The sequence below is a fragment of the Microcaecilia unicolor genome, chromosome 1 (genome assembly GCF_901765095.1).
Source record: "Microcaecilia unicolor chromosome 1, aMicUni1.1, whole genome shotgun sequence".
Taxonomy (NCBI): Eukaryota; Metazoa; Chordata; class Amphibia; order Gymnophiona; family Siphonopidae; genus Microcaecilia; species Microcaecilia unicolor.
The window spans coordinates 114,439,903-114,464,637 of NC_044031.1; the positions used below are offsets into that span (position 1 = coordinate 114,439,903).

A 24,735-nucleotide genomic window follows, 5' to 3' on the forward strand; every position below is an offset into this window, starting at 1 on the left:
CAAGTCCTATCTCATCTTTGTCAGCATAGGATAAAGCTGCCAGATCTTTGTTGGGGAAATCCGGGATATCAGGCTGTGGGCGGGGCAGGGCATGGGTCTTTCCTCTGAATGAATCTCCGCATAAAATTTATAATCTATTCAAAATATTTAATTTCCAAATATCTTAAGGAACATTACTACAACCTCCCAATATTCAGCCAATGGTGGTTAGCATGTTTTCAAACACTATACTATACTTATAATATACACTGCTTATAGATAGCAAACACCTGAGCAGTTTGATGCAGATTACATTAAAAAAAACTGGACCACAACTTTCCAGGAAAATACATATTATAACCTAACACTGACATGAGCTGATTTTTGCCCTGATATTCAGTGCTGACCACTAGGATTGAATATCGGGGCATATTCAGGCACACACACTCCACTGGAATTTATGTGGGTCATGGACCCAAATGATATTTGTGGGATCTGCACAAAGATATCTGTCACGTGGCAGGTCCCCCCAATTTCCCACTTCCAATCCCCATGGCCATACTGGTGTAAAGGGTGAAGAATTAAGTACTCGCTCTGGAGACTAAAAGGTATATGACTATCATGAAGTTTAATATTTATGTTTTTGAATAGTACAGCCCCAGGTGAACCGAGTTTGAATTTAAAGTCCCCTGATACCATTGTCTAAGATAAGTACAGACATATCACAATTGCAAACATTTTGAAGAGCTGTTTAAAAGTTTAAAAATGTTTTGATATATATAAAAAAAACTAGACCGATGATGAGAAAAGTCGAAAATTGCTACTGCACCAACATTTAATAGTGGAGTATGCCTCTGATGCTCTGAATTGGGCGGTATTTATGGAGTAGCACATAGCACCAGGATCCATGCCCAACTTTAGGGATGAGGATTTACACCAGGTTTCATCTGGTACATTACACTAGGCTGGTACATGTACATTAGGCACAGATCCCCTGAATTCTATAACACTGCGTGCATCTTTAGTGAACACCCAAGCCCTCCCATAGCCATGTCCCCATTTCGGTCGTGTGCTAAAAGATTTCCACGTGCATCTTTATAGAATAGCACTTAGCAAGATATACATGCAAATCCAAAATGGTTGCCAATTAATGCCAATAACTAATTATTAGTGCCCAATTATTGTTGCTAATTGGCTCGCTACTCAATTAAACTGCATGCACAAATTGGGTACACGCATGCAGTTTTGAGTGCCATATATATAGAATCTAGAGACTAATGTGAAACACGCCTAAAAACTATTTATGATGCAAAGAGAGAACCATGGGAACGAGTGCAAATTATTATTATTATTATTATTGTATTTGTACCCCACATTTTCCCACCTTTTTGCAGGCTCAATGTGGCTTACAGAGTATGGAAATGAGAACGTCATTACATGATTTAAGAAAACAGTCGATCATAAGCTGAGGCGAAAGAGGAAATTGGAGTTTCCTTTCTTTTTCTTTGCTATGGATTTCTATCCTTGGAAAGATGCACTTTCAGGTTCCTTATACAATGCGGCCAGGTGGTGGAATGCATTACCCAAAGATACGCGACACAACACTGCCTACAACAGCTTATGAAAAAAATGGAAAACATTTTTATACAAGAAATTTCTGCTGATAGATGCAACTTAACTCCAAGCTACAAGACATCTCAATAAGCTATACTTGATTATGTTACCTATGTTTCTTGTGCCCATCGTCTGGGAGCTGCTTACCATCCCCCCTCTACCCCTCTGCTTCCTATCTTTCTGCTCTCCCTACTATGCACCCATGACCAGTAATTGTACATCGACTTAGCTTATGTAAGCCACACAGATCTGAGTCCATGACTCAGATGCGTGTGGGGTATAAATCTAATAAAGTAAAGTAAAGTAAAATAAATATATTAAAAATGACTGAAAAACACAGCTCCCCCCACCTCTTTTCTGTCCAATATCGAGCTTCTGGACTTTGCCCATTCTTTTGCTTCTTTTCTACTTAACCTCATAACTCTTCCGGTCTCATCTCACCACTAACCTCTTTTTTCTAGTTTTGACTTCTTTCTTCATATATTACCTGCATCTTCAGGAATGGATAAAGCCCAAAAGTTGAATATTGTGTAGAAAAGCGTGATGAAGGTGGCATAAAAAGGAATGAATAACTCCAGATGATGAAACATTTTTAGCAGTGAAATAACATGGTCAAAAAGAGGCAGGAAAGCCACAGAAAAAAATAAGGCTTTAATAATACGACATTGCTGGGGTCACACAAGCAAAAAATTGATGGGCTTCTTGAAAATTCATTCAAATCAACTCATTAATATTAAACCAAATAATTGCAGCTTAAGCAGAGTACTTAACTTTCATTCTAGAAACAAAGCAGGTGCTTTGGGGACAACTGCCAAGAAATCAAAAGAGAGGTAGACCCAGTGCATGATCTTTAAAGGGCTAGGCAAAGAAAATGACTGATTCCCATGTTTATGCTGAGACAGTTCCTTTGCCCAGCTAGGAAAGAACTGGGTCTCTGAATACAATCTGTAAAATTCTATCACAGCTGCCCTACAAGCACCATAACAGAAGCCAGAGGGTCTTCAGGGAAACAAACTGTCCTCAATTGTTCTTCTCTTGTCAGTACCATAATCCAAAATGGCACCAGCAGACCCATTGATCCCATGTGTCCCACAAATAAGCACCTAAGGAGATAGATGAAAGTGAGCAGGAAAGCTAAGAAGGTCTTTTATAAGAAAATTCTCAACATTTTAATTCTTATGGATTAACCCCCATAACCAAAAAAGGCCAGGCTGATATAAAATGTTTACAGCAAGACAGTAAACAGAAAATAGTAATACACATTTTATTAGTATTTCATAATGAGAAACGGTGATTATGAATGTAGACATTAATCCTGACTGATCTGTATTGTGATTTGCACATGAGGTTAATTTTGTAACTGGATGTCTATGGTAAAAGACACCAGAAGGTGCTTTTTATCCTCCTTTTATAAAAGCAACTTAGGCGCCTATATGCCTTTTACAAAATTGGCACCTAAAACTAACCCCAGTAGTATGCAGATTAAAATGCACAGATTTACACCTGCTCCAAAGATGGGTGTAAATATATGCATGTATTCTATATGTGTGCCATAAGTTATATAAAATTCCTGTACATTGCAACTCTGCCTCCACTCTGCCCATACTATGCTCTTAAGAATGCCTACACGCCATACACTTTGTAGTCATGTCCAGTGCGTTCTCGCTATCTGTGCATTCAAGATTTGCACTTCTGTATATTCGCGAACATGTTTATGTAACCAAATCACATTTCATGCTGCATTGCCAGCTATTTGCGGACATGCGTATTTTAAAACAAGTTCTTTCACTTTCACTTTGCTGGCATTTTTATCAATACTTTGCTTTCACTTTGCTGGCGTTTATATCAGAACTGAAAGGAGTGGAGTCATTGGTGGCACCAGTTTGCTGGGGAAGTGGTCACCCTTGCTGCTAGCATATATATCAGAACTGAAAATGACACCTAAGCATCCTGCAAGTGAGTCTCAATCTAGCATTCATAAACGCAAGAAATCTTTGAGGTGCCTTATGATAAAAAACATGTTTTAGATATGCTTCATTCTGGCTTGTCTGTTACTTTTGTTGGCCGTGAGTTCAGTGTTAACAAATCAACAATCCGATACATCCAGCTAAATGAAGAAGGCATCCATTAGTCTATTCGTGAGGCTGTGCTGGAAAGTGCTAAAACAACATCTGTGGTTCATGATCGGTCAATAGAAAAGATGGAAAAGTGGCTACATTTGTGGATTATTTAAATGGTTGATGATGAAAAAAGCATAGTGGATAGCATTGTTGTGAAGATGGAAGCCAAAGAAAATTATAAACACATCACACAGTTCTAGGAAAACGTGAACCATTTCTGCGAGTTCTGGCTGGCTTTTGCTTTTAAAAGGTGATTTGCATTTTAAAATGAAAAGCTTTCTGGTGAGGTGGATTCCGCTAACAATGAAGCTGCTGAAGAATTCTAAAAATACCTGCTAAGTGTGATAGAACAAAAGGATTATGCATTGCAACAGGTCTTCAATGTCGATGAGATTGGCTTGTTTTACAAATAGGGAAATGGACATACAGTATATAATGAAAATGGCAGCCAAAGTCCCTGGCTCTAAATCATGTAAAGGCCGTGCCACCCTTTTATTGTGTACATTTGCCAAGGCGATTTCAAATACAAGCCTCTCATGGTCTACAGAGCACAAAATCCTTGAAAAAGGAAAGAACCTGAACTGCATGCCAGTCCACTGGAGATGGAACTGCAAAGCTTGGATGACGACCAAAATATTCTGGGATTGAGTTTCATAGATGTTTCATCCCCGATGTTAAACATTATCTCCATCACAAAAACCTTGCCTTAAAGGTTTTTGGATTATGCCCCAGTACACTGTAATGAAGCCCTTGAAAATGCTCACCCAGATGTAGAAGTCCTTCTTATGCCCCTGAACACTACTTCTATCATCTAGACCCTCAATCAGGGAATTATAAAGGCTTTCAAGTATCACTACATGTGAGAGATTTACAACAAAGCCTGTGAAGCTTTAGATGCCAACAATGAAACCACTATGCTTGATTAATGGAAGACAGTGAAGATATTCAGTGTTGGCATAGTGTGGGACAGCGTAATACAATACAATATAATAAACAATTGATGGAAAAAACTTGTCCTGACTGCATAACAACCTTTGAAAGCTTTGAAGGTGGTGCAGAAAAGGTGAAAAAAAGGTGTGGATATAATGCACTTTGTGTGAAGAATCAGTGGCGAGGACTTTAAGGACATGACATAAGAAGATGTGGATAAAATTTTGGCTGAGACTGCATTAGAGCCCAGCAATGAAGACCTAGATGAGACGGTAGAACAAGGCATCAGAGGCAGTGATGATGACAATGAATAGGAAGATCAGCCTAAGGCTCCAAAAATTGTGCCTCTCACAGTGGCAAAAATTGTGGAGTGGACGTCAACACTGGATACAATGTTCAGCGACATGGAGGAATGTGATCCTATGCTAGAGTGCAGTTTAAAATTTAAGCATCTTACAAACTCTGCATTTGTCCCTTACACAGAGATGCTTAAGGACTTGGAGGAAAGCCATGCAGACAAGGCTGACACAGTTGTTCGGGTCAGTGAGTCACGAGAGCCAGGCTCCAGAGGTTGATCTGCCAGCTTCACCATCTTCATCATCTCCTATTTTGCAGGATGCGCAAATCTCTCCTGAGGTCGATCTGCCAGTGTCGATGTCTTCATTGTCTTCTACTGTGCAGGAGATGCAAACCTCTCCCTCTCATGCAGTTGTTGATGTATAATGCTGTTTTAGTTTCCTGCATTGTTTCCTGTGCATATTTATTTTAGTATTGTAACTGCTTAATATTACTGCAAATAATTTTGTATTCAGTATGCAGCATTTGCAGTTTTTTTTGGTTTTTCATTGTATGACAAAAATGCAAGCTGGAATCTAACCTCAATCGCAGCCCTATGCCAAGGAGGATATCTTTTCTCCCACACTCCCTGCCAATCTCTTCCCTTCCATCTCGTCTTCTGAATCTGTTGACACGGCTGTCTCTACCTACAATGAAATTCTCTCCACTGCTCTGGATACCCTAGCACCATCTGTCTCTCGCCCCACTAAGCGCATTAATCCTCAGCCCTGGTTAACCCCTTGCATCCGCTACCTTCGCTCCTGCACCCGATCTGCTGAACGACTCTGGAGGAAATCTCGCACCCTGTCAGACTTCACCCACTACAAATTCATGCTATCCTCCTTCCAGTCCTCCCTATTCCTTGCCAAACAGGAATATTATTCTCAATTAACCAATTCTCTTGGCTCCAACCCTCGTCGCCTCTTTGCCACCCTCAACTCCCTACTTAAAGTACCCTCCACTCCCACCCCCCTCACTCTCTCCTCAAACACTAGCTGACTACTTCCGCGATAAAGTGCAGAAGATAAACCTTGAATTCACTTCCAAGCCTTCTCCTCCCTGTGACTTCTTAACCAACTCCCTCAACCAACCTAACCTGGCCTCCTTCTCCTCCTTCCCTAAGATCACCGAAGAGGAAACTGCTCGCCTTCTTTCTTCCTCTAAGTGCACCACCTGTTCCTCTGATCCCATTCCCACCAATCTGCTTACCAACATCTCTCCTACAGTTAACCCCTCAATCTGTCACACCCTCAACCTCTCTCTCTCTCCACCGCTACTGTCCCTGACACCTTCAAGCACACTGTAGTCACACCACTTCTCAAAAAACCATCACTTGCCCCACCTGTCCCTCCAACTACTGCCCCATCTCTCTTCTACCCTTCCTCTCCAAATTACTTGAACGCGCTGTCCACAACCGCTGCCTTGATTTCCTCTCCTCTCAGGCCGTCCTCGATCCGCTTCAATCCGGTTTTCGCCCACTACACTCGACAGAAACAGCACTCTCTAAAGTCTGCAATGACCTGTTCCTTGCCAAATCCAAAGGTCACTATTCCATCCTCATCCTCCTCGACCTATCTGCCGCCTTTGACACCGTCAATCATAATTTACTTCTTGACACACTGTCCTCATTCGGGTTCCAGGGCTCCGTCCTCTCCTGGTTCTCTTCGTATCTTTCCCAATGCACCTTCAGAGTATTTTCTAATGGCTCTTCTTCCACCCCCGTCCCGCTCTGTGTTGGGGTTCCTCAAGGATCTGTCCTTGGACCGCTTCTTTTCTCGATATACACCTCTTCCCTGGGCTCGCTGATCTCATCACATGGTTTCCAGTACCATCTCTATGCTGGTGACACCCAGCTTTACCTCTCCACTCCCGACATCACAGTCGAAACCCAGGCCAAAGTTTTGGCCTGCCTTTCAGACATCGCTGCCTGGATGTCCAACCGGCATCTGAAACTGAACAAACATGGCAAAGACTGAGCTCCTTGTCTTTCCACCCAAACCCTCTTCTCCTCTTCCCCCATTTTCCGTCTCTGTTGACAATGCCCTCATCCTCCCCGTCTCTTCAGCCCGCAATCTCGGAGTCATTTTCGACTCCTCCCTCTCCTTCTCTGCCCATATCCAGCAGACAGCTAAGACCTGTCGCTTCTTCCTCTATAATATTAGCAAAATTCACCCATTCCTCTCTGAACAGACCACCCGAACCCTCGTCCACTTGCTCGTTACCTCTCGTCTTGACTATTGCAACCTTCTCCTCACTGGCCTCCCGCTTAGCCACCTATCCCCCCTTCAATCTGTCCAAAATTCCGACGCACGTCTTATCTACTGCATGAACCGATACTCTCATATCACCCCTCTCCTCAAGTCGCTTCACTGGCTCCCGATCCGCTACCGTATACAGTTCAAGCTTCTCCTACTGACCTTCAAGTGCACTTAATCTGCAGCCCCCCATTACCTCTCTACCCTCCTCTCCCCGTATGTTCCCACCCGTAACCTCCGCTCTCAGGACAAATCACTCCTATCTGTACCCTTCTCCACCACCGCTAACTCCAGACTCCGCCCCTTCTGCCTCGCATCACCTTATGCCTGAAACAGACTTCCCGAGCCCATACGCCATGCGCCCTCCCTGCCCATTTTCAAGTCCTTACTCAAAGCCCATCTCTTCTCCCTTGCTTTTGGCGCCTAACCACCTTCCCCCATTCATGATACCTACACTGACTACATAGTTTGTTACCTTTAGATTGTAAGCTCTCTTGAGCAGGGACTGTCCTTCCCCATGTTTAAACTTGTACAGGGCTGCATAACCCTGGCAGCGCTATAGAAATGCTAAGTAGTAGTAGTAGTATATTTCCCATAGGAGAAAAGCTTCACTTTTCATATTTTCACGAAAATAAAGATTGGTGGGAACCTAATCCTGTATGCCACATCGGAACAATGCATGGTCTAAAATCAAAAGGCCAAGGCTGATCCCTCCTACAGATACAATATCAAAAAATCTACATCTCATCCTCTACTCCCATTCCTTACTACTACCTCAGCATCAGATCAGTGGGCAACAAAACACAACTCCTAAAATACTGGCTAGAGAAACACCAGCCAGGATGCGTCTTCTTAACGGAAACCTAGTTATTCTCTGAAGAAGACCCACGAATAAAAGAATTAACTCCCACAGCATATAAAACCATCACACTATCCTGGAATGGTAAAAAAGGAGGGGCATTGCCCTCATATATAAAGACATATTCAATGTTTCTCTTACCGACTTGTTCCTAACTCTAGATCTAGAGATCCATGCATGCCACCTCAAAGACGCCTCATCAAAATACTATCTAACATGTATACTATGCTACAGCCCACCCAATAAATGGCCCAAAGCTTATACCCAATTCTGCAAATTTGTCTCAAAAAACTCATTAGAAAGTCCCTATAAACTACTACTTGGTGACATTAATGTCCATTTAGAAAACCTGACACCAGCAGGTCTGATCTCTGTGCTTTGCTGTCCTCTCTAAACTATGTGATACCTTCCCCCACACCAACACACATTAAGAGTCACCAACTAGATCTGGTCACCTTCAGTGATAATGGAAACACAAGCCCAGCTATTAGTCTATCAGATGTTTGCTGGGAACTATCACTATGGTCTGACTACTACAGATGCTCCTTTACAATCAACTGGAATCACTTCAAGAAAAACTCCAACCTACAACAACAACAACAACAACAACACATTATATCCAGAGGGAGAATAGAACCCAACACCTTTTGGGATGCAGTACTACTACTCGTTCTAGAAATTGACTGGCCAAAAATCGTCCTCGAGATCCTGGATGAGTTAGCCCCCCTCTGCTCCAAAACTAAGCTGCTATGGAAGAGTGACCTTCTGAAACTAAAACGTGAATGTAGAAAAACTTGAACGCAAATGGATTAAAGAGAAATCCAATCTATCCAGGGACAAATGGCGAGCAGCAGTCCACATCTACAAAAAAGCTACAACTTTAGCCAGAAAAAAAATATTACTCGGAGCTGATCCAAAAAGGGGGATGTAGTATGAAGCAACTGTTCTCCTCTGTCAATTCACTTACTATGCCTTCCAAACCTGAACAGCACATGAAAGAGAAACTTCCCTCGGCAAACCAACTAGCCACATATTTCCATGAGAACGTAAATAAGCTTAGAACCAATCTTCCCCTTACCACTGACAAAAACTTTGACTCAGAAGTGTCCCTACCCCCCCCCCCCCAAAAGAAGGCACCCCTGCTAACATAACCTGGAAGGAATTTGATAACACACAATGGTCTGCATTTACCAAACTATTCTCAAGGTAGCTCCCTCCCACTGCATACTAGACATATGCCCTCCCCACTTAATTACCACCACCCCACTAACATTCCACGCCAATGTCCTCTCATGGATTGATGAGCAATGGTCACTAGGATTCTTTCCCCAAAGCCTGGCCGAAATCATCATTATACCAATATCAAAAGAAACTAATCAATCTAAACAACGCTCCAAACATAGTCTGTAAAGATTCTCTCTCACTCTCTGGGCCAGTCAGACCTCAGAACTGCATTCACAAATATCCAAATGGCTTACCTCAGCCAGGTCATAGTAGCTAGATGTATGTAGTAAAGGAATATGCTGGAGACTATTTCTTCCTCGCCTGGGCATCCTTAACCCCACTCTGGCTCTGCCTTTTATAGTTCCTGGTTCATGTCCTTTTGGCTCCACCCCACCAATCTCACTTCCTCTCTGGGTGGGTCTAGGGGTTTTAAGGTAGTTCTAGCTACATGAGGGACTATTCTTGAGGGTGAAGGGCAGTGTTCTATATACCCCCTCTCTCACACACACATACACACACACAAACACACAAATACACAAACACACAAACACACAAACACATTAAAAATTGGGAAGTTGTCTAAGAAAAGATATTGATCTCATGTAGTAGCTGGTATGGTTTAATTAACCACATCAGAGTCATAGGAATATCTAGTTCTCTGTGGGTTTTCCCATTGTAGACAGGTTCTTATGTTTGCAAAGGAAGCAGGTGATCAAAGCAATCAAAGGAGTGCTTTTATGAAGCTGTGCTAAAAAGGGCCATGCGCTAAGATTAGCATGTGGTTTTCTCCATGCTCTGAGGCCCCTTTTAGTGTGGCTGTACAAAGGCTGCATTTCCATGTTTTCTATTAATGGCCAGGTGCTAGTTTCCAAATTAGGGTATGACCATTAGTGCATGAGCCTTTACTGACATTGGAGCTACCGATGCCTATTTAGTGAGTGGAAAGAGCTCATGCACTAATCATGTGCTATTCGGTTGGCATGCAGCAATGTAGCTGCACTAACTGATTAGCACTGGGCACGCCTACTCTCTGCCCCAAAACACACCCCTGGTGCTAAAAAATATTTTTTAGCATTGGAGAAGCATGCACAGATGCCAGAACTATCACTGGGCACCTGAGCGCGCTCCCAGTAGTGCATGTTGGCGCATGGAAAGCACGCCTCAGTGCTTGCCGCTCCTTAGTAAAAGGATCCTACAGTTTGCAAACCATTGGGATATGCTAACCCCTTCCCCTCACTCTTAATAACACGATTGGGCTTGATTTTCCATCACATTTACAGTTCATTTTGCAAAGGAATTTTACATACCGTTGTCAAAATACCGGACCGTTGAATTTCTGGATACACTGGGGTCAAAGTTTGCCATCAAGGGTGCTATATATTGTGTAGCTGTTAGCATTCGATGCACAACTTCCCCAGTATAAATAAAACCTGCAGTGGTGAAACATTTGCATGAGGTTAGTGAGTTCTCAAAACATACCAAGTATAATCAGTTACCCATACAGACATTTCTATGGTAAAGCCATTCACAGGCAAAAATAGACTGAGTAGAAAAGTTCCCAGGGTGGGGTTGCATGTAAATTAACCCAAGAAGATTTGTACACAACAAACAGCAGCGTATATATACACACACATAAATTCCCAGGGGTAATTTTCAAAGTGGAAATATGCATAAAAATATTTTTCAAAATACAGGAAAGTGCATGCACATAATATTTACTCAGTCAATACTTGGCTCACATCCATTTTGGGCCTCAGACTTTACTGCCACCCATTCACTTAGCAGTAAGGTCTCATGCGTTAACCAGGTGATATTCGTCAGTGCACATACAATGCTGATTACCACCCGGTTAGTGCCGCACACTAGAAAATAAAATATATTTTCCAACGCACGTAGTGGACGCGCATAAAAAATGAAATTATCGCCCACAAAAGGAATGCCATTTACAATAGGACTGAGAAAAATACAAAGCTGGAAACCATACAATCGAAGAATTACAGTCACACAGCCAGTAGAAAGATGTTTTGCTTTCTCAGGCAATACACTACCTCATTACTGGGCTTACCTACTTCCCAGCACTCTTGTTTAGGAAACTGGCATACAAAAATCTGACATCAATGAAAACTACATAGAGCTTCTATTATGATATTAGATAATTATTGAAAATGGAGTATATTATGCATATACAGTTTTACATCAATAAAGATAGGATTAAGAAGGATAATTTAGGTCTTTAGAATATAATCACTAATTAAGCTTAGGTTTTAAGGACTATTAATATAACAAATATAGTTACCTAGCTGGAAAAGTAGTTTCCTGGCAATAATGAATGTACAGTGGGTGGTTTGCCACAGCAAAAGTTTTCCTTTCTCCACCACCAGACCTGAATCTCATATTCAGGTGCATTCCACATCCCAAAGTATGATGTATCCAATTCCATATAATGGTCCCTGGCACCCAAATCTACCATGGTCCTCTCAAATTTAAATGCATTTTATTCACAACAGTGTTGTGATTTGCAGCTAGAGTTCCTTAACTTTCTTGAATGAAACTAATCTTGGTCTGATGTTTTCCATATATACCACAGTGATACTAACACACCACAATAGGGACATGCACAATTTTAAACATAAATTTGGAGAACTATGTCAATAAAGCCTAAGATTAAGATATTATTCAAAAAACTATTATTACTATATCCCCAATTGAGGGGACCTTTTACTAAGCCACGTAGGCGCGTACGAGCATCCTATGTACATCAATTTTGAACTACCGCCTGACTGCCACGTGGCCGGGTGGTAATTTCATTTTCTATGCACACCCACTACGCGCCCTGGAAAGTTTCTGGTGTGTGGCGCTAACCGGGCAGTAATCAGCATTGTACGCACACTGATTACTGCCTGGTTAACGTGTGAGACTTTACCGCTAGATCAATGGGTGGCGGTAAGGTCTCAGGCCCAAAATGGACGTGTGCCAATTTTTATTTTGCTACATGTCCATTTTCGGCTCTAAAAAAAAGTCCTTTTTTGCAGGTGTGCTGAAAAATACACCTGCATGCGTCCAATACACGTGTCTACACCAGTGCAGGCCACTTTTCAGTGCACCTTAGTAAAAGGACCCCTTAATTCACTATTAGGCTTTCAGATTACACTGTACAGACTTTTGGAGGAAATGTAGCTGAAGAACCCAGTGAGATATGTTTTTTTTAACCTTTTCTTAACTTCAGGACTTACCAATGGTACAAATGGCTTTTGAAACATGAATTGTATAGTTATATTTTCTTTTCGTTTGGAATTAATATATCATTTTTGATATACTGTTATATTTTCTGACTGTCCATTTCCACAGTTTAAACTTAAATGGAAGAAGCAAGCGCAAAAAAAAGCCCACCAGGGACTTTTAAATTTGATTTATAAATGGTGAGATATGAGAGGAATAAAGCATTCAGAGATATATTGCTTACACATTCATGCAATGAGGATCCAGGGGATATATTTCACTACCATTTGGCATGTTGCAATGTGCTTATGGAGTTTTGCACCAGGAACAAATCCTATTGGTCTGTCTGCTTGTATTTTCTAGTATTTTTATACTTTTGTTCCTTATCTTGGCACCATTATTTTATTATAAGAAAATTAAATGGGATTTATGAACTCATTTAGGGCCTCTTTTACTAAATCACGTTAGCGATTCCTGTGTGGCAAATGAAATCTTTTTTTTCTTTCAAAATAGGGGTTTGTATATTAAATGGTGCTAAAACACTGGCAGATGCTCATAAAAGCCAAAAATGTTGATATTTTTGTGTATTAACATAGGAAAGCTCATTTGCGTAAGGTTTGCAAAATGGGCTACATTATTTAATCATTATTGAGCTCCTGTGATCTACATTTATGCAAAGCAGCTCATTAATGAAATATTTTGGGGAAAACAAGTATACAAACAAACATACACAAAAAAGCTTTTAGGGCTCATTTTTGGGAAACAATCAGTTTAAATACAGCTTTGAATAAATATTTTTGTGTGAACCCAATAAAAAAGTCCTTTTCATGAGATATTAGCTTAAAATGAAAGGGGCAGTTGGTATGAATCAAAGCTACCCTGGCCTTCCTCCTGAGACTTCTTGTCTTGGTAGGCTAACATCCCCAACCCTAATCTAGCACTAGAATTAACTCAGGGCAAATGGGTCTGACCCCAAGCCATCCCCTTTTAAGAATCTGGGGCTCAGGGCCGCTGTTTTATGTGTTTAACCCTTTAGTGTCCAATGTTCCCATAATTTTATGCAATGGGGCCCTGTGCTAAAAGAGCACAACTTGTGGTAAAATAACCTGTGTTAACGGTAGCCCATGTTGAGACCTTCCCCTGTAAGTCTTTAAGGCTACAAATAAAAGTGTCTTTGTCGAAGGTGTTATATAAAGTGACAAATATGAATTGAAATTATGAAAGAGCCACATGGAGAGGGCCAGGACTGACGCTGAACATTTCTTTTTCAGAGTTCTCCTATGTGTGTCTGTTCTGTTTCTGTCTATTTACAGGCTTCCCCGGAGCTGCAAAGACAGAATATTCACCTATCTGCAAAGGATAGACTTATTTAGTATGTGCCCTCTAAATGTTTACATTCGGCCTCAGATAAACTGCTATGCTATGATAGAATGTCACAGGACATGCACTAGATAGTATTTCTACTATTCTTTGCTGACAGTTGCCCTCCCTCAGGCAAACTGGGTTTACTACTTTCCAGACCTTGTCTGGAAAATCTATGTACTATGATAGAAATATAATGCAATCTCTATTTGTAGACTATCACAAGATACAAGGATACATAAGATACTGACTAGTGATTGAACCTTCTGTCTCTCTCCATTTATTTCCAACATACACCAAGGACCAAGAACTATACAAAGACCTATACTTTTACAGTTGGGGAGGACGAGCCTCCAGGATGCCTCCTCGGGACTGGTAATGTATAGTGACCCCAGAACCAAGATGAAAGTAGGGGGCAGCCTTGCCACTTTCTACTATTAATCTACTCTTTGCAGCTGATGCAATCATTATCAAACATTAGACAGAGAGTGGTACATTAGATGGAGTGGCCTAATTGTTAGAGTACTGATCTTGACATTCAGAGGTAGTTGGTTCAAATCCCACTGTTGCTCCTTATGATCTTGGGTAAGTCATTTAACTCTCTGTTTCCCCAGGTACAAACATAGATTGTGAACAGTACAGGGAAATACCCAGTGTATATAAATGTAACTCATCTTAAGCTACTACTAAAAAGGTGTGAGCAAAAATCAATACAATAAAATATTGATTGAAATTATGAGAAGGGTACAGCACAAGAGCCTGATGCATGACTCTTTGGACCAGAGGTTTTAAACCATCCTCAGTAACCTCAACTGGCTGGGTGTGCCCCGAGGCCTTGGACGGCACTTTTTAATGTTTTTTTTTTTTTTGTTGATTTCATACAAGTTACATAATACATTATTTAAATAAAGGGCTGCCAATATAAGGAGACCATGATGGGATCTGACTTCCCTGGTAAACATGCCTATGTATGACTAGGTCCTGATTTATGGCCATTTTTGTTCATTTCTGACCTTAGCCAGGAAATACTTTGGTTCCATTATCAAGAGGTTATAGGCTCAGGAGTAATCTAAGGAAACATTTTTTTTACAGAAAGGGTGGTGGACATGTGGAATTGCCTCCTGGTGAAGGTAGTGAGATGAGGACTGTGTCTGAGTTTAAGAAAGCATGAGATAGGCACGTAGGATCTCTTAGGGAAAGGAGGAGATAGTGGTTGCTATGGATGGGCAGACTGGATGGGCCATTTGGCTCTTATCTGCCGTCAAGTTTCTATGTTTCTTTCTATTTTTCTAAGTCCAAAAGATAAGGGGTTAGGTTCAGTAAATCATTGGCACTCAATGCTATTCTATAATGGGCACTCAAAGGCAAGTACCTATTACAGAATAGGATTGAGTGCTGATTTCAGCACCAGGATTTACATCTGCTGAAACCAGGTGCAATTTCCGGTGCCCAATTTGGGCACACATTTCTGGTATTCTATAACACGACTCACAAATTTTAGGAATGTCCTGACCTGCCCATATACCTCCCAAGGCCACATCCCCTTTTGGGGTGCACGCTATGGGATTTGGGCACACATTGTTATAGAATAGCACATAGCAAAATGTACACTCAATTCCAAATTGGTGCTGATTAGGGTCAAGTAACACCTAATTATCGTCTCTAATTGGCTCCTTAGCCAATTTAATTGGGCACACATCTTGGATCGGTGCCCAAGTATCAGCACTCAATTTTGGCCATCATATATAGAATCTGAGGGGGTGATGCTCAATATTCAATGGTGGTGGTGACCCCATTTTTTTTAAAACAATGACTGCAATGTTTAAAAAAATATGTACGTTCAGCACAACTAAAAATGGTGCTTATTTTAGAGTGCTATTTGGGTTTTAGACATTCATGAACTAGCATTTAAGGACATAGGGCCCTGTTTACTAAGATCAGCTAGCATTTTTAGTGCATGCTAAAAATTAACTTGCATTAACCGTGTAGATGCCCATAGGAATATTATAGGTTTCTACACAGTGTGTGCTGGAAACACTAACGTGCCTCTAGCACAGCTTAGTAAACAGGGCTCATAGTTATCAACATGGGCTATTGTTAAGATGTGTTCATTTACCACTAACTCGTGCTATTTTACCACAAGTTCTATTTGATGCAATGAGACCTTGTTACTGATAACTGGGGTTAACGGTAACATAACACATCTTAATGGTAGCCCACATTGATATCTTCCCCCCTTAGACATTTATATGAGGGATGAACATTTCTCTATGTCATTTGCAGCTCTGTTCATTCTGTTTTGTCTTGGTTAGTTTTCATTTTCGTTTCAGGGGCAGTGTTGTTAAAAGTGTGCCCTCTTTGCAAACAGTGCACTCTTTACGTAAAGAGGCGCGCTATTAACAACATTGCCCCCAAAATGAAAACGAAGACTAACCAAAACAAAACAAAATGAACAATACTGCAAATGCGCCTTTTCTGCTTGTTTTCATTTAACAACATGCAACGACATGGGTTATGTTGAAAAGACATTTCCTATCTTGTTGCAAATGACAGCCCATCACTAGTTTATATTACATAAATCTCTAAATCCCAATTTTACAATGCTGGGATATGCATGTCTAAAATTGAAAACTGTGCATCTGGCAAGGGGCATAGTCTGGGTATGTTTTGGATAAGATTAGGGTGGACCTAGAAAATAAACATGTATTCCCTGCTTCAGAAGGAGAATGCAAGTCAATGTCCAAAAGGATGATGTTAGGATTTACACCTGCTACCCAGGTCATCTAGGTTCCAGAGAAGTGCTCCTATAGAGCAGCACTCCACTGGAGGGATCAGGTGAGATTACACCCTTAATCTGGGAAGTCATTGATGCCCCTCCTCCCCTGGCAAGAGATACTGGGTTCAGTGTCAGTGTCAGCAAAAATGAACATTTATAAGGCCGATATCCAGCCCACGGGAGGCAGTCAACCTAAGTGCCACAATCAGCACTAACCCCAGATACTCAATGCTGGGCTGTTTCTTGTTTCTGGCATTGAATATCTGGGTTCTTTTTAGGTGGCTCAAACTTAACCAGCTATGTTAATATTCAGCGGTGGCCAGTTAACTTTATAGCGGCCAAAGATAGGACTGCTGTTTAGGCGGTCAGATTTGGGTGCTAATCTTAGCCAGTCAGCGCTGAATATTGTTGGTTATTGCACGATATAACCGTTTATCTTTTTGGCGCTATTTAACTGGTCAGCAGTCATTTCTGGTCAGTTAAATAGTGCTGAATATTGGGGTGTTATGTGTCAGCATGGACATTTATGCTCATTCTGATTTGTTGGTAGTTTAGACATTTATATTTCTAGAATGAATGCTCCTGCTGCAGGTAACCGGTGCATAAATGTCCATTTCTCAATGCATTTTAGAACATCAGCTGACCCTTTACTAAAATGAAGCCATAGTCTAATTATTAGAGCAGTTGCCTATTAACCAAAGGTTGTAGGTTCAAGTTCCACTTTTTTTTTTAGGAGTAGCCTAATGGTTAGTGCAGTGACCTGAGAACCAGAATATTTGGGTTCAGTTCTCATTGCAGGTCCTTCTCACTCTGGACAAGTCACTAAACCTTCCATTGCTCCAGGTACAACATTAATTTGTGAGCCCACTAGGGACACAGAAAGTACATGTATATAATGTGTACAGTGCTATGTATGTCTAGTAGTGCTATAGAAATGATAAGTAATAATTAGAGCTGTCCATTTAACACATCATTAATGCAATTAATATGTTAAGTGAATAACTCACGTTAAAATTTTAACGGATTAACGCTGTCATCTCTCCCCCACCATCCGGCACCTCTTCTTACCTTTCCCAGCACGGCACTCTAATGGGCCCCCTCTCCTCTGTGGCTCCTTCTCCTTGCTCCTCACCTGTGCAGTGTAAACAGTGCTGCTTCTCATCCTGCCTGCAGTGCCTCTGTTACAGAGAGACCTTCAGGCCAGGTGAGATGCAGCACTGATTTCAGTGCAGTCTGCAGTGGAGAGGAGCAAGGAGAAGGAGCCGCAGAGGAGAGGGGGGCCTGTTCGAGTATCGTGCTGGGAGAGGTAAGAAGATATACCGAAGACAGAAAGAAAGATGCAACCACGGTGGGGGCGGCAGGGGCACGGAAGAAAGAGGAAGCAGAAAAAAGAGAGAGAAATATGTGGAACACAGCTGGGGCAGGGTGTGGGGCATGAGAGAAAGAGGAAGTAGAAAAAAGAAGACAGAGAAAGATGCGGACTACAGTGGGGGGTGGGACAGGGAGCACGGGAGAAAGAGAAAGCAGAAAAAAGAAAAGAAGACAGAGAGATGTGGGCCACAGTGGGGGGCGGGGACCATGGGAGAAAGAGGAAGCAGAAAAAAGAACCATGGGGGGGGGGGGGGGGCAGAAAGAAGAAAGAATATCTGGGACTAATTTACCAGCAGCGGTCAGCTGAAAATTACTCCCCCCCAATTTTTAAATCTGGCCCTGTATATATTTTTATATTAAGGCATTCTTTAGCACATAAAGGTTATCAATAGAAATCAAACAAAATAAAACATGGAAAAGAAAATAAGATGATACCTTTTTTATTGGACATATCTTAATACATTTCTTGATTAGCTTTCGAAGGTTGCCCTTCTTCGTCAGATCGGAAATAAGCAAATGTGCTAGCTGACAGTGTATATAAGTGAAAAACATTCAAGCATTGCTATGACAGTCTGACAGGGTGGGAGGATGGGGGTGGGTAGGAAGTATGCATGGGGACATCAAAGTATATCATTGGTATTCTAACAGGGTGGGTGTGGACAGGTGAGGGGAGGGTGATCAACAGAGACATACAGCTTTATGGTTTATAATGGGCTAGGAACCCCAGGTCCTTGTTAAGTCCACACCCACCCTGTAAGGTCCACACCCACCCTGTTAGAATACCAATGATATACTTTGATGTCCCCATGCATACTTCCTACCCACCCCCATCCTCCCACCCTGTCAGACTGTCATAGCAATGCTTGAATGTTTTTCACTTATATACACTGTCAGCTAGCACATTTGCTTATTTCCGATCTGACGAAGAAGGGCAACCTTCGAAAGCTAATCAAGAAATGTATTAAGTTATGTCCAATAAAAAAGGTATCATCTTATTTTCTTTTCCATGTTTTATTTTGTTTGATTTCTATTGATAACCTTGAGAGTGGACTAACACGGCTACCACACTCCTCTACTTTAGCACATAAAAAAATCCCTATGCACTGTTCTGCTTTGCATAATAAAATGCAGCATTAATTTCCTTTGACCTGGCACAATTGAAGAAGCTAGCTCTAAGGACAGAATTAGAAACAGAATTCCTTTTGAGGCTGGGCACATCTTGTGAAACATGCAGGATTTTAACTGGATGGTCTTAGAATCTCACGTAAATCAGGTCAAGGATTGTACTAGGAAACATTTCCAGCATACGTACACTGTTTTCTGTTTATTTCACATTGCAATTACTTGGGAGTTTTGCACTTAAACACATTTACTTTGGATGACAGCTTTGCAATTTGTAACATCTGTCCCTCTGCATCTTCTCAAAAGTCAGCCAGTAGTAACAGCCCTACCTAGGACTTTATGACTTCATTAACATGAAGTGTTAGTCTCACAGGAGCTCTTCAGTGTTTTAAAAGCATTAAGGCTTTGACTGCTCTCTAAGGAAAAATGTTGTATCCATGTTGCTGAGTGAGACTGCACATTGATAAATCCCTCTAAGCTGAGCGGGAGTCCTCCACCTACAGTTCTGTCAGTAGTGGGCGCTGTGTTACTAATACATTTTCAATAGTGAGGAACAGACAAACTCTGAAGGAATCCAGGGAACCTGCATGTCCTTAGTAATTGAAAGCACAATATTGAAGCACTACCACCCACTGGCAACAATGTAGTTTGAGGACTCCTGTTCACTTTAGAGAGAACAGTGGTTCTCATACAGTTTGTTAGTGAGTGGTAAGTGTAAACACAGTCAGCATGGATGCGCTTACCTCCACTTAGCACCCTAATTAGGAGGCGATACGGGCATACAAGCTAACTTGAACAGCATGCAGTAATTGACAGAATTACTGCATGGTATAAAACACTAACTGTGGTGCACACTCCATGCCCATCCCCTCCCATAATCACCTTTTTCCCCCACTCCCTAATAGGATATGCAATATAATGGTGATTACTAAGGTTTGGTATGTGGAACTCTCCAGAGTCACTGGAGAGAGGATTTGAGGTATGAGAGATTTTTTATTTTATTTATTTATTGTTTGCATTTGTATCCCACATTTTCCCACCTCTTTGCGGGCTCAGTGTGGCTTACAATAAGATAAGAATAATGAAAATAGGTGTGATAATTCACCCTAAGAGGGTGAGTTCTGGGATAACTTCTGAGCAATGAATGATAGGGAGGAGTTAGAGTTGATAAAAGGGATTGCAGAGGGAAACACGGGGGTCATTGGTTGCCTACCCACGCCAGGACACTTGGAGAAGGGGGGGGGGGTGGTCCCGGACTAGCAGAGCACTCTTATGAAGCCTTAGCTGTACACCCCATTGCTCGGAATCTATATTCCAGCCTTTGACCACTCCCAAACAAGAATGGTGAATTATGTGATTGAGTGGGTAGAAAGATAGAAGGTGGAGAAAAAGTAATGTATGTGACCAGGGTCTGCGGGGCACTCTGACCCCGAGAGACTGAACCAGTGGTGGAGGAGGCAAGACCTGGTTACATGTGTGAATTAAAATGAACTGTCTTGCCAGTGTAAGGTTAGCATACTTGTGCACTAACACTGTGGACTAATCCAGGTGCTATCTTCTTAGTTCACATTAGTGAAAGGGCCCCTTAGTTTCCACAAATCTGATTCCTTAGCAGGTACACATACCAGCATGTATTCAATATCATGTGAATAAATACTGAGACATATTTAATTACCAACAATTTTTGTACCTTCTGCATGCAATATCCTAACTTCTGCCATATTATGTTTAGAGTCTGTGAGAATCTTGTAATTTCCTCTGGTAGCTGTGGCATTGAATTTTTAACGTACACTTTTATTGTTTTTTAAATCATAAACAAAATTAAATTAAAAAAAAAAAGGAACACACCAGCTGTTTTTAGTCAAGCATGAACAGCACAATAAGCAGAAGAAAAATGAAAAAGAAATCTGTATGCTCCAAGTAATCGAAAAATTACTAATGAAAATCCAGGAAAAGAAAAAAAAAAACAACTTTCAATATGCCTGATTATAATTCAATTTGTCTCTATTAACATCAAGTTAAACAGGTAACTAAGCTATCACATACCCTGTCTTCCTACGCGGCAATGAACTCTTTCAAATGCTGGGGGTCTATGAAAACATAGTCGTTCCCTAGATATTTAATCATACACAAGGACATTTTAAATGGAAAGACATTCCAAGTGTAGTTGCCCTTAGTTTTAACTTTAGAAATTCTCTCCTACACACCTGTGTTCTAGGAGATACTTAAGGAGATAAAGATAAATTATATGACCATGAAAAAGCGTTGATCTTTCTTGAAAAGTTTAATGATATCACATCTCAGTCAGAAATCCCTGAGAAGGATGCTACTACCACAGTAACTCAATGTGTTCTCCTGCACAGAGAGCTTCAACAGCTCCATCAAATTAACAACTTGATCTTGAATGGCACCTCCCCCCCCAAAGCATTTTTAATAGTAACAAGAATATAAATGATTTAACCAACCATGGGAAAGAAGCAGAATCACGATTCAATCAAATATTGTTTTTAACATCTCTTTGCGGAAACCAGATTACAATATGGACAATTCAAAAATCTTAAATTACAAGAATGTAGGGTGCTGTCCAACTTTTCCAGTTTTTTTCCCCCAAAACCAGAATCCCTTTCACTAGTAAGGCATTAGCAGCTTCTAGCATCTCAGTTCTCCTAGTATGGTCAGCTACCCATTTCCCTTGGTGACCCATTGCTAACTGTATGAGCTTGTTTATGAACCTTTCACCAGAAAATATGCACAACTGAGACAGGCAGCCTGAAAGTACCATCTCTATTTTAACAATTACACACCAGAATTACAAATTAGCCACTTATTTGGCATGGCAATGACTCATGCAATTAGAAAAGGTAATGGGGTTGAAAAGAGGGTACAGGGGTGGAAGCAGAATTAAAACCATTCCATTTTCCAGTATATGGAGTGGCGTGGACCCAGAAGCAGATATTATAACAGTAACTGAAGGGATCTCCAAGTAACACTCAGAATCTCCTATAAGCCCTGTGAGATTATTAGTTAGAGCAAGGATCTCAGTCTCCTGTAGTCACTTTTCCCGTCATGTTATAATCTTGCTCACACATCTTCATATTTAGTATGCAAAACTGCATGCAGTTATGTGTATAAATTAATTGCCTAATTAGGTGAAAATTGACACTAGCAACCAATAATGAGTGATTTTTGGAATTAATTGGTATTTGGACCTAATTTGCAGTTCCACACACAACTGTGCTTAGGCATTATTCTATAGTGACCAGTGTGACCAGCACACATCATTCTCCCCCAACAAAGTGAATATATATTCAAACAATCTGCAGCGTTTCTAATTTGCTCCTTGCACGCTATGTTTTTGATTGAATACTGTTGCTGATTATTTCCACAGTTTTTGGACTGTTATCCTGACCTTGCCTCCCCCCACTGACCGAGTCACATGACCGGTGCATGTCATTCTCCCCGAGAAAGTGAACATATGTTCAAACAACCTGCGGTGTTTCATGCCGCTGTGGTGCGTGTTACAGGCACGCACCTAAGGAACAAGTTGTGCTCTTTAGGCGGACGCACTGGGGCAAGCCCCAAGGGGCGTTCTCTGTTTTACAATCTTTGCAAAGTGTTTCTTATTTCAGTTTTGTCGGTACTGACACTGACCATTTGTGCAATGCCTCTTTCTGCTCCTATTGGGGCCAACACCCTTTGAAATTGACACGCTATTAATGTTTTAGAGAGGTGTGTAACCTTACTTTTTGCTCTACTTCTTCTCCCACCAACAATGACTCTTATGACTCTGTCAAATGTGGCCTTTTAAATTGTAGGTCTCTTTGCTCCAAAACTAATGTAATCTCATATCTTTTAACTACTTCCAATTTGGACATCTTTGTCTTACTGAAACCTGGCTTTGACCAGGTGAGGAATCTTATCTTTTTCAATGCCTTCCTTCACATTGCTCAGTGTCATATTCTTGCACACAGACCAAATGAGGTGGAGGTCTTGCTATCTTTTCTAAAAATAGTTTACCTCTTCAAGAACTGTCTTTTAACAAGTTTTCTTACTCAAAATTCTACTGGCTGAATTTCAAGCAAAACCTTTAATAAAACCTGTTTTCTTTTTTTTTGTTTCATATTTTTATTAAGGTTTTTCAAAACATAAAACAGAAAGGAAAAATCAAACGATAACAACAATCCATGGCAAATACAATAAGCATAAATGAAAAAACAGAACATTATCAGCATTCCATGACAATACCCTTAGACAATCAGCAGTTATACAGTGGTCAGTTAGTGCTATTAGGATCTTGACAAAATAAATCTAAACAAGCCCAAGTCTTTAAGACTGACTTAACTCTCCGGTGTTTATGGGCCAGAATTGTTTCATATTTTGCAATCACACACACACATAACTCCACCATTCATTATAATTTAGATTCACATTATTTTTCCAGTTTGAAACAATTAAGTGTAAAGCAACAGCTAACAATATATTGAACAATGTCTTATCGGATTCTAGGATAGAGATGTTAGGAGAAGAGGCTCGCAAAATCACAACTTCGTAAGAGAGCACTGTAGACGCAGGCAAATGAAAAATACTGAGCAACGGTTTGAAATTGAACTGGCCAATAGAACGCCATCTTTCAAACGGCTAAATCAACTAACGCCGAGGCCTATTGTTATCAAATTCCTCCGATATCCGACGGCGTTACTCAGTCTGCAAAGAGCTAAAATAAAACCTGTTTTCTAATGTATTGTCCACCCTTCTAAATGCCTCCGAATGGGACTTAGTATACCAATCATTGGCAGATGTAACCATTAGATTGGCAGCATTCTAGTAATGGATAATTTCAATCTCCATCTTGGTTTCCAAGCAAATTCTAAGACTTCACATTTTCTTACTTTGTTAAAGGACCTTGGTTTGAAACAGCATGTTTCTTCTACAACATTTTTGACTGGACATGCTCTTCGCCTTGTAATTTCCTCTCCACTCCTATCCTATTTAGTCAGTTATACTAATACTGAGGTTTTATCTTGGGCAGACCATTTTTTGTGTATATTTCACTTTTTTTTACTCCCAATTTTGATTACCTTCAATAACCAGCCGGGCTGTCGGGCTCCTTAACAAGCTTAACTTGTGCTCTGTGGGCAGGGACGCTGAGAGAAAAAGCTGGGCCTGGGGGAAAAAAATCTTCAGGCTGCCGCCACCCCCCCCCCCCCACCACTGCCGCTTTTCTCCCCTCCCTTCCTCCTCCCTGCTGGTCTCACCTACAGGTTCCTGCAGTGATTCAGGTGCTAGGTCCTCCTTGGAGGCCAGGCCTGGGGAATTTTTCCCTCGTCTTGGCGGCCCTGTTTGATGGGGCCACAGCCATCCATGCTTAACTGGTTGGTGGGTCTCTACCATGCCAACCAAATATAGGCAGCTAAACATGGAGTCTAGATTATAACCATATATCATCCCAAGTGTTTCTGACTGTATTCAACTTACCGGTCAAGAGGTCTTCTCCTTCCTAAGCTGCACAGCACCCTCACTTGCAGCACGTGGCAAAAATATGATCTACAACACTAGAGTTGTTGAAGC

General features: G+C 41.1%; 1 protein-coding gene across 1 annotated transcript in view; it reads right to left on the reverse strand.

Moving 5' to 3' along the window:
- PLXDC2 (plexin domain containing 2) overlaps positions 1-24,735 on the reverse strand; it is an 830,569-nt gene that overhangs the window by 192,415 nt on the left and 613,419 nt on the right. The window contains exon 5 of the mRNA XM_030199473.1: positions 10,625-10,747. Coding sequence (XP_030055333.1) covers positions 10,625-10,747 — 123 coding nt within the window. The remainder of the gene's footprint in view (positions 1-10,624; positions 10,748-24,735) is intronic.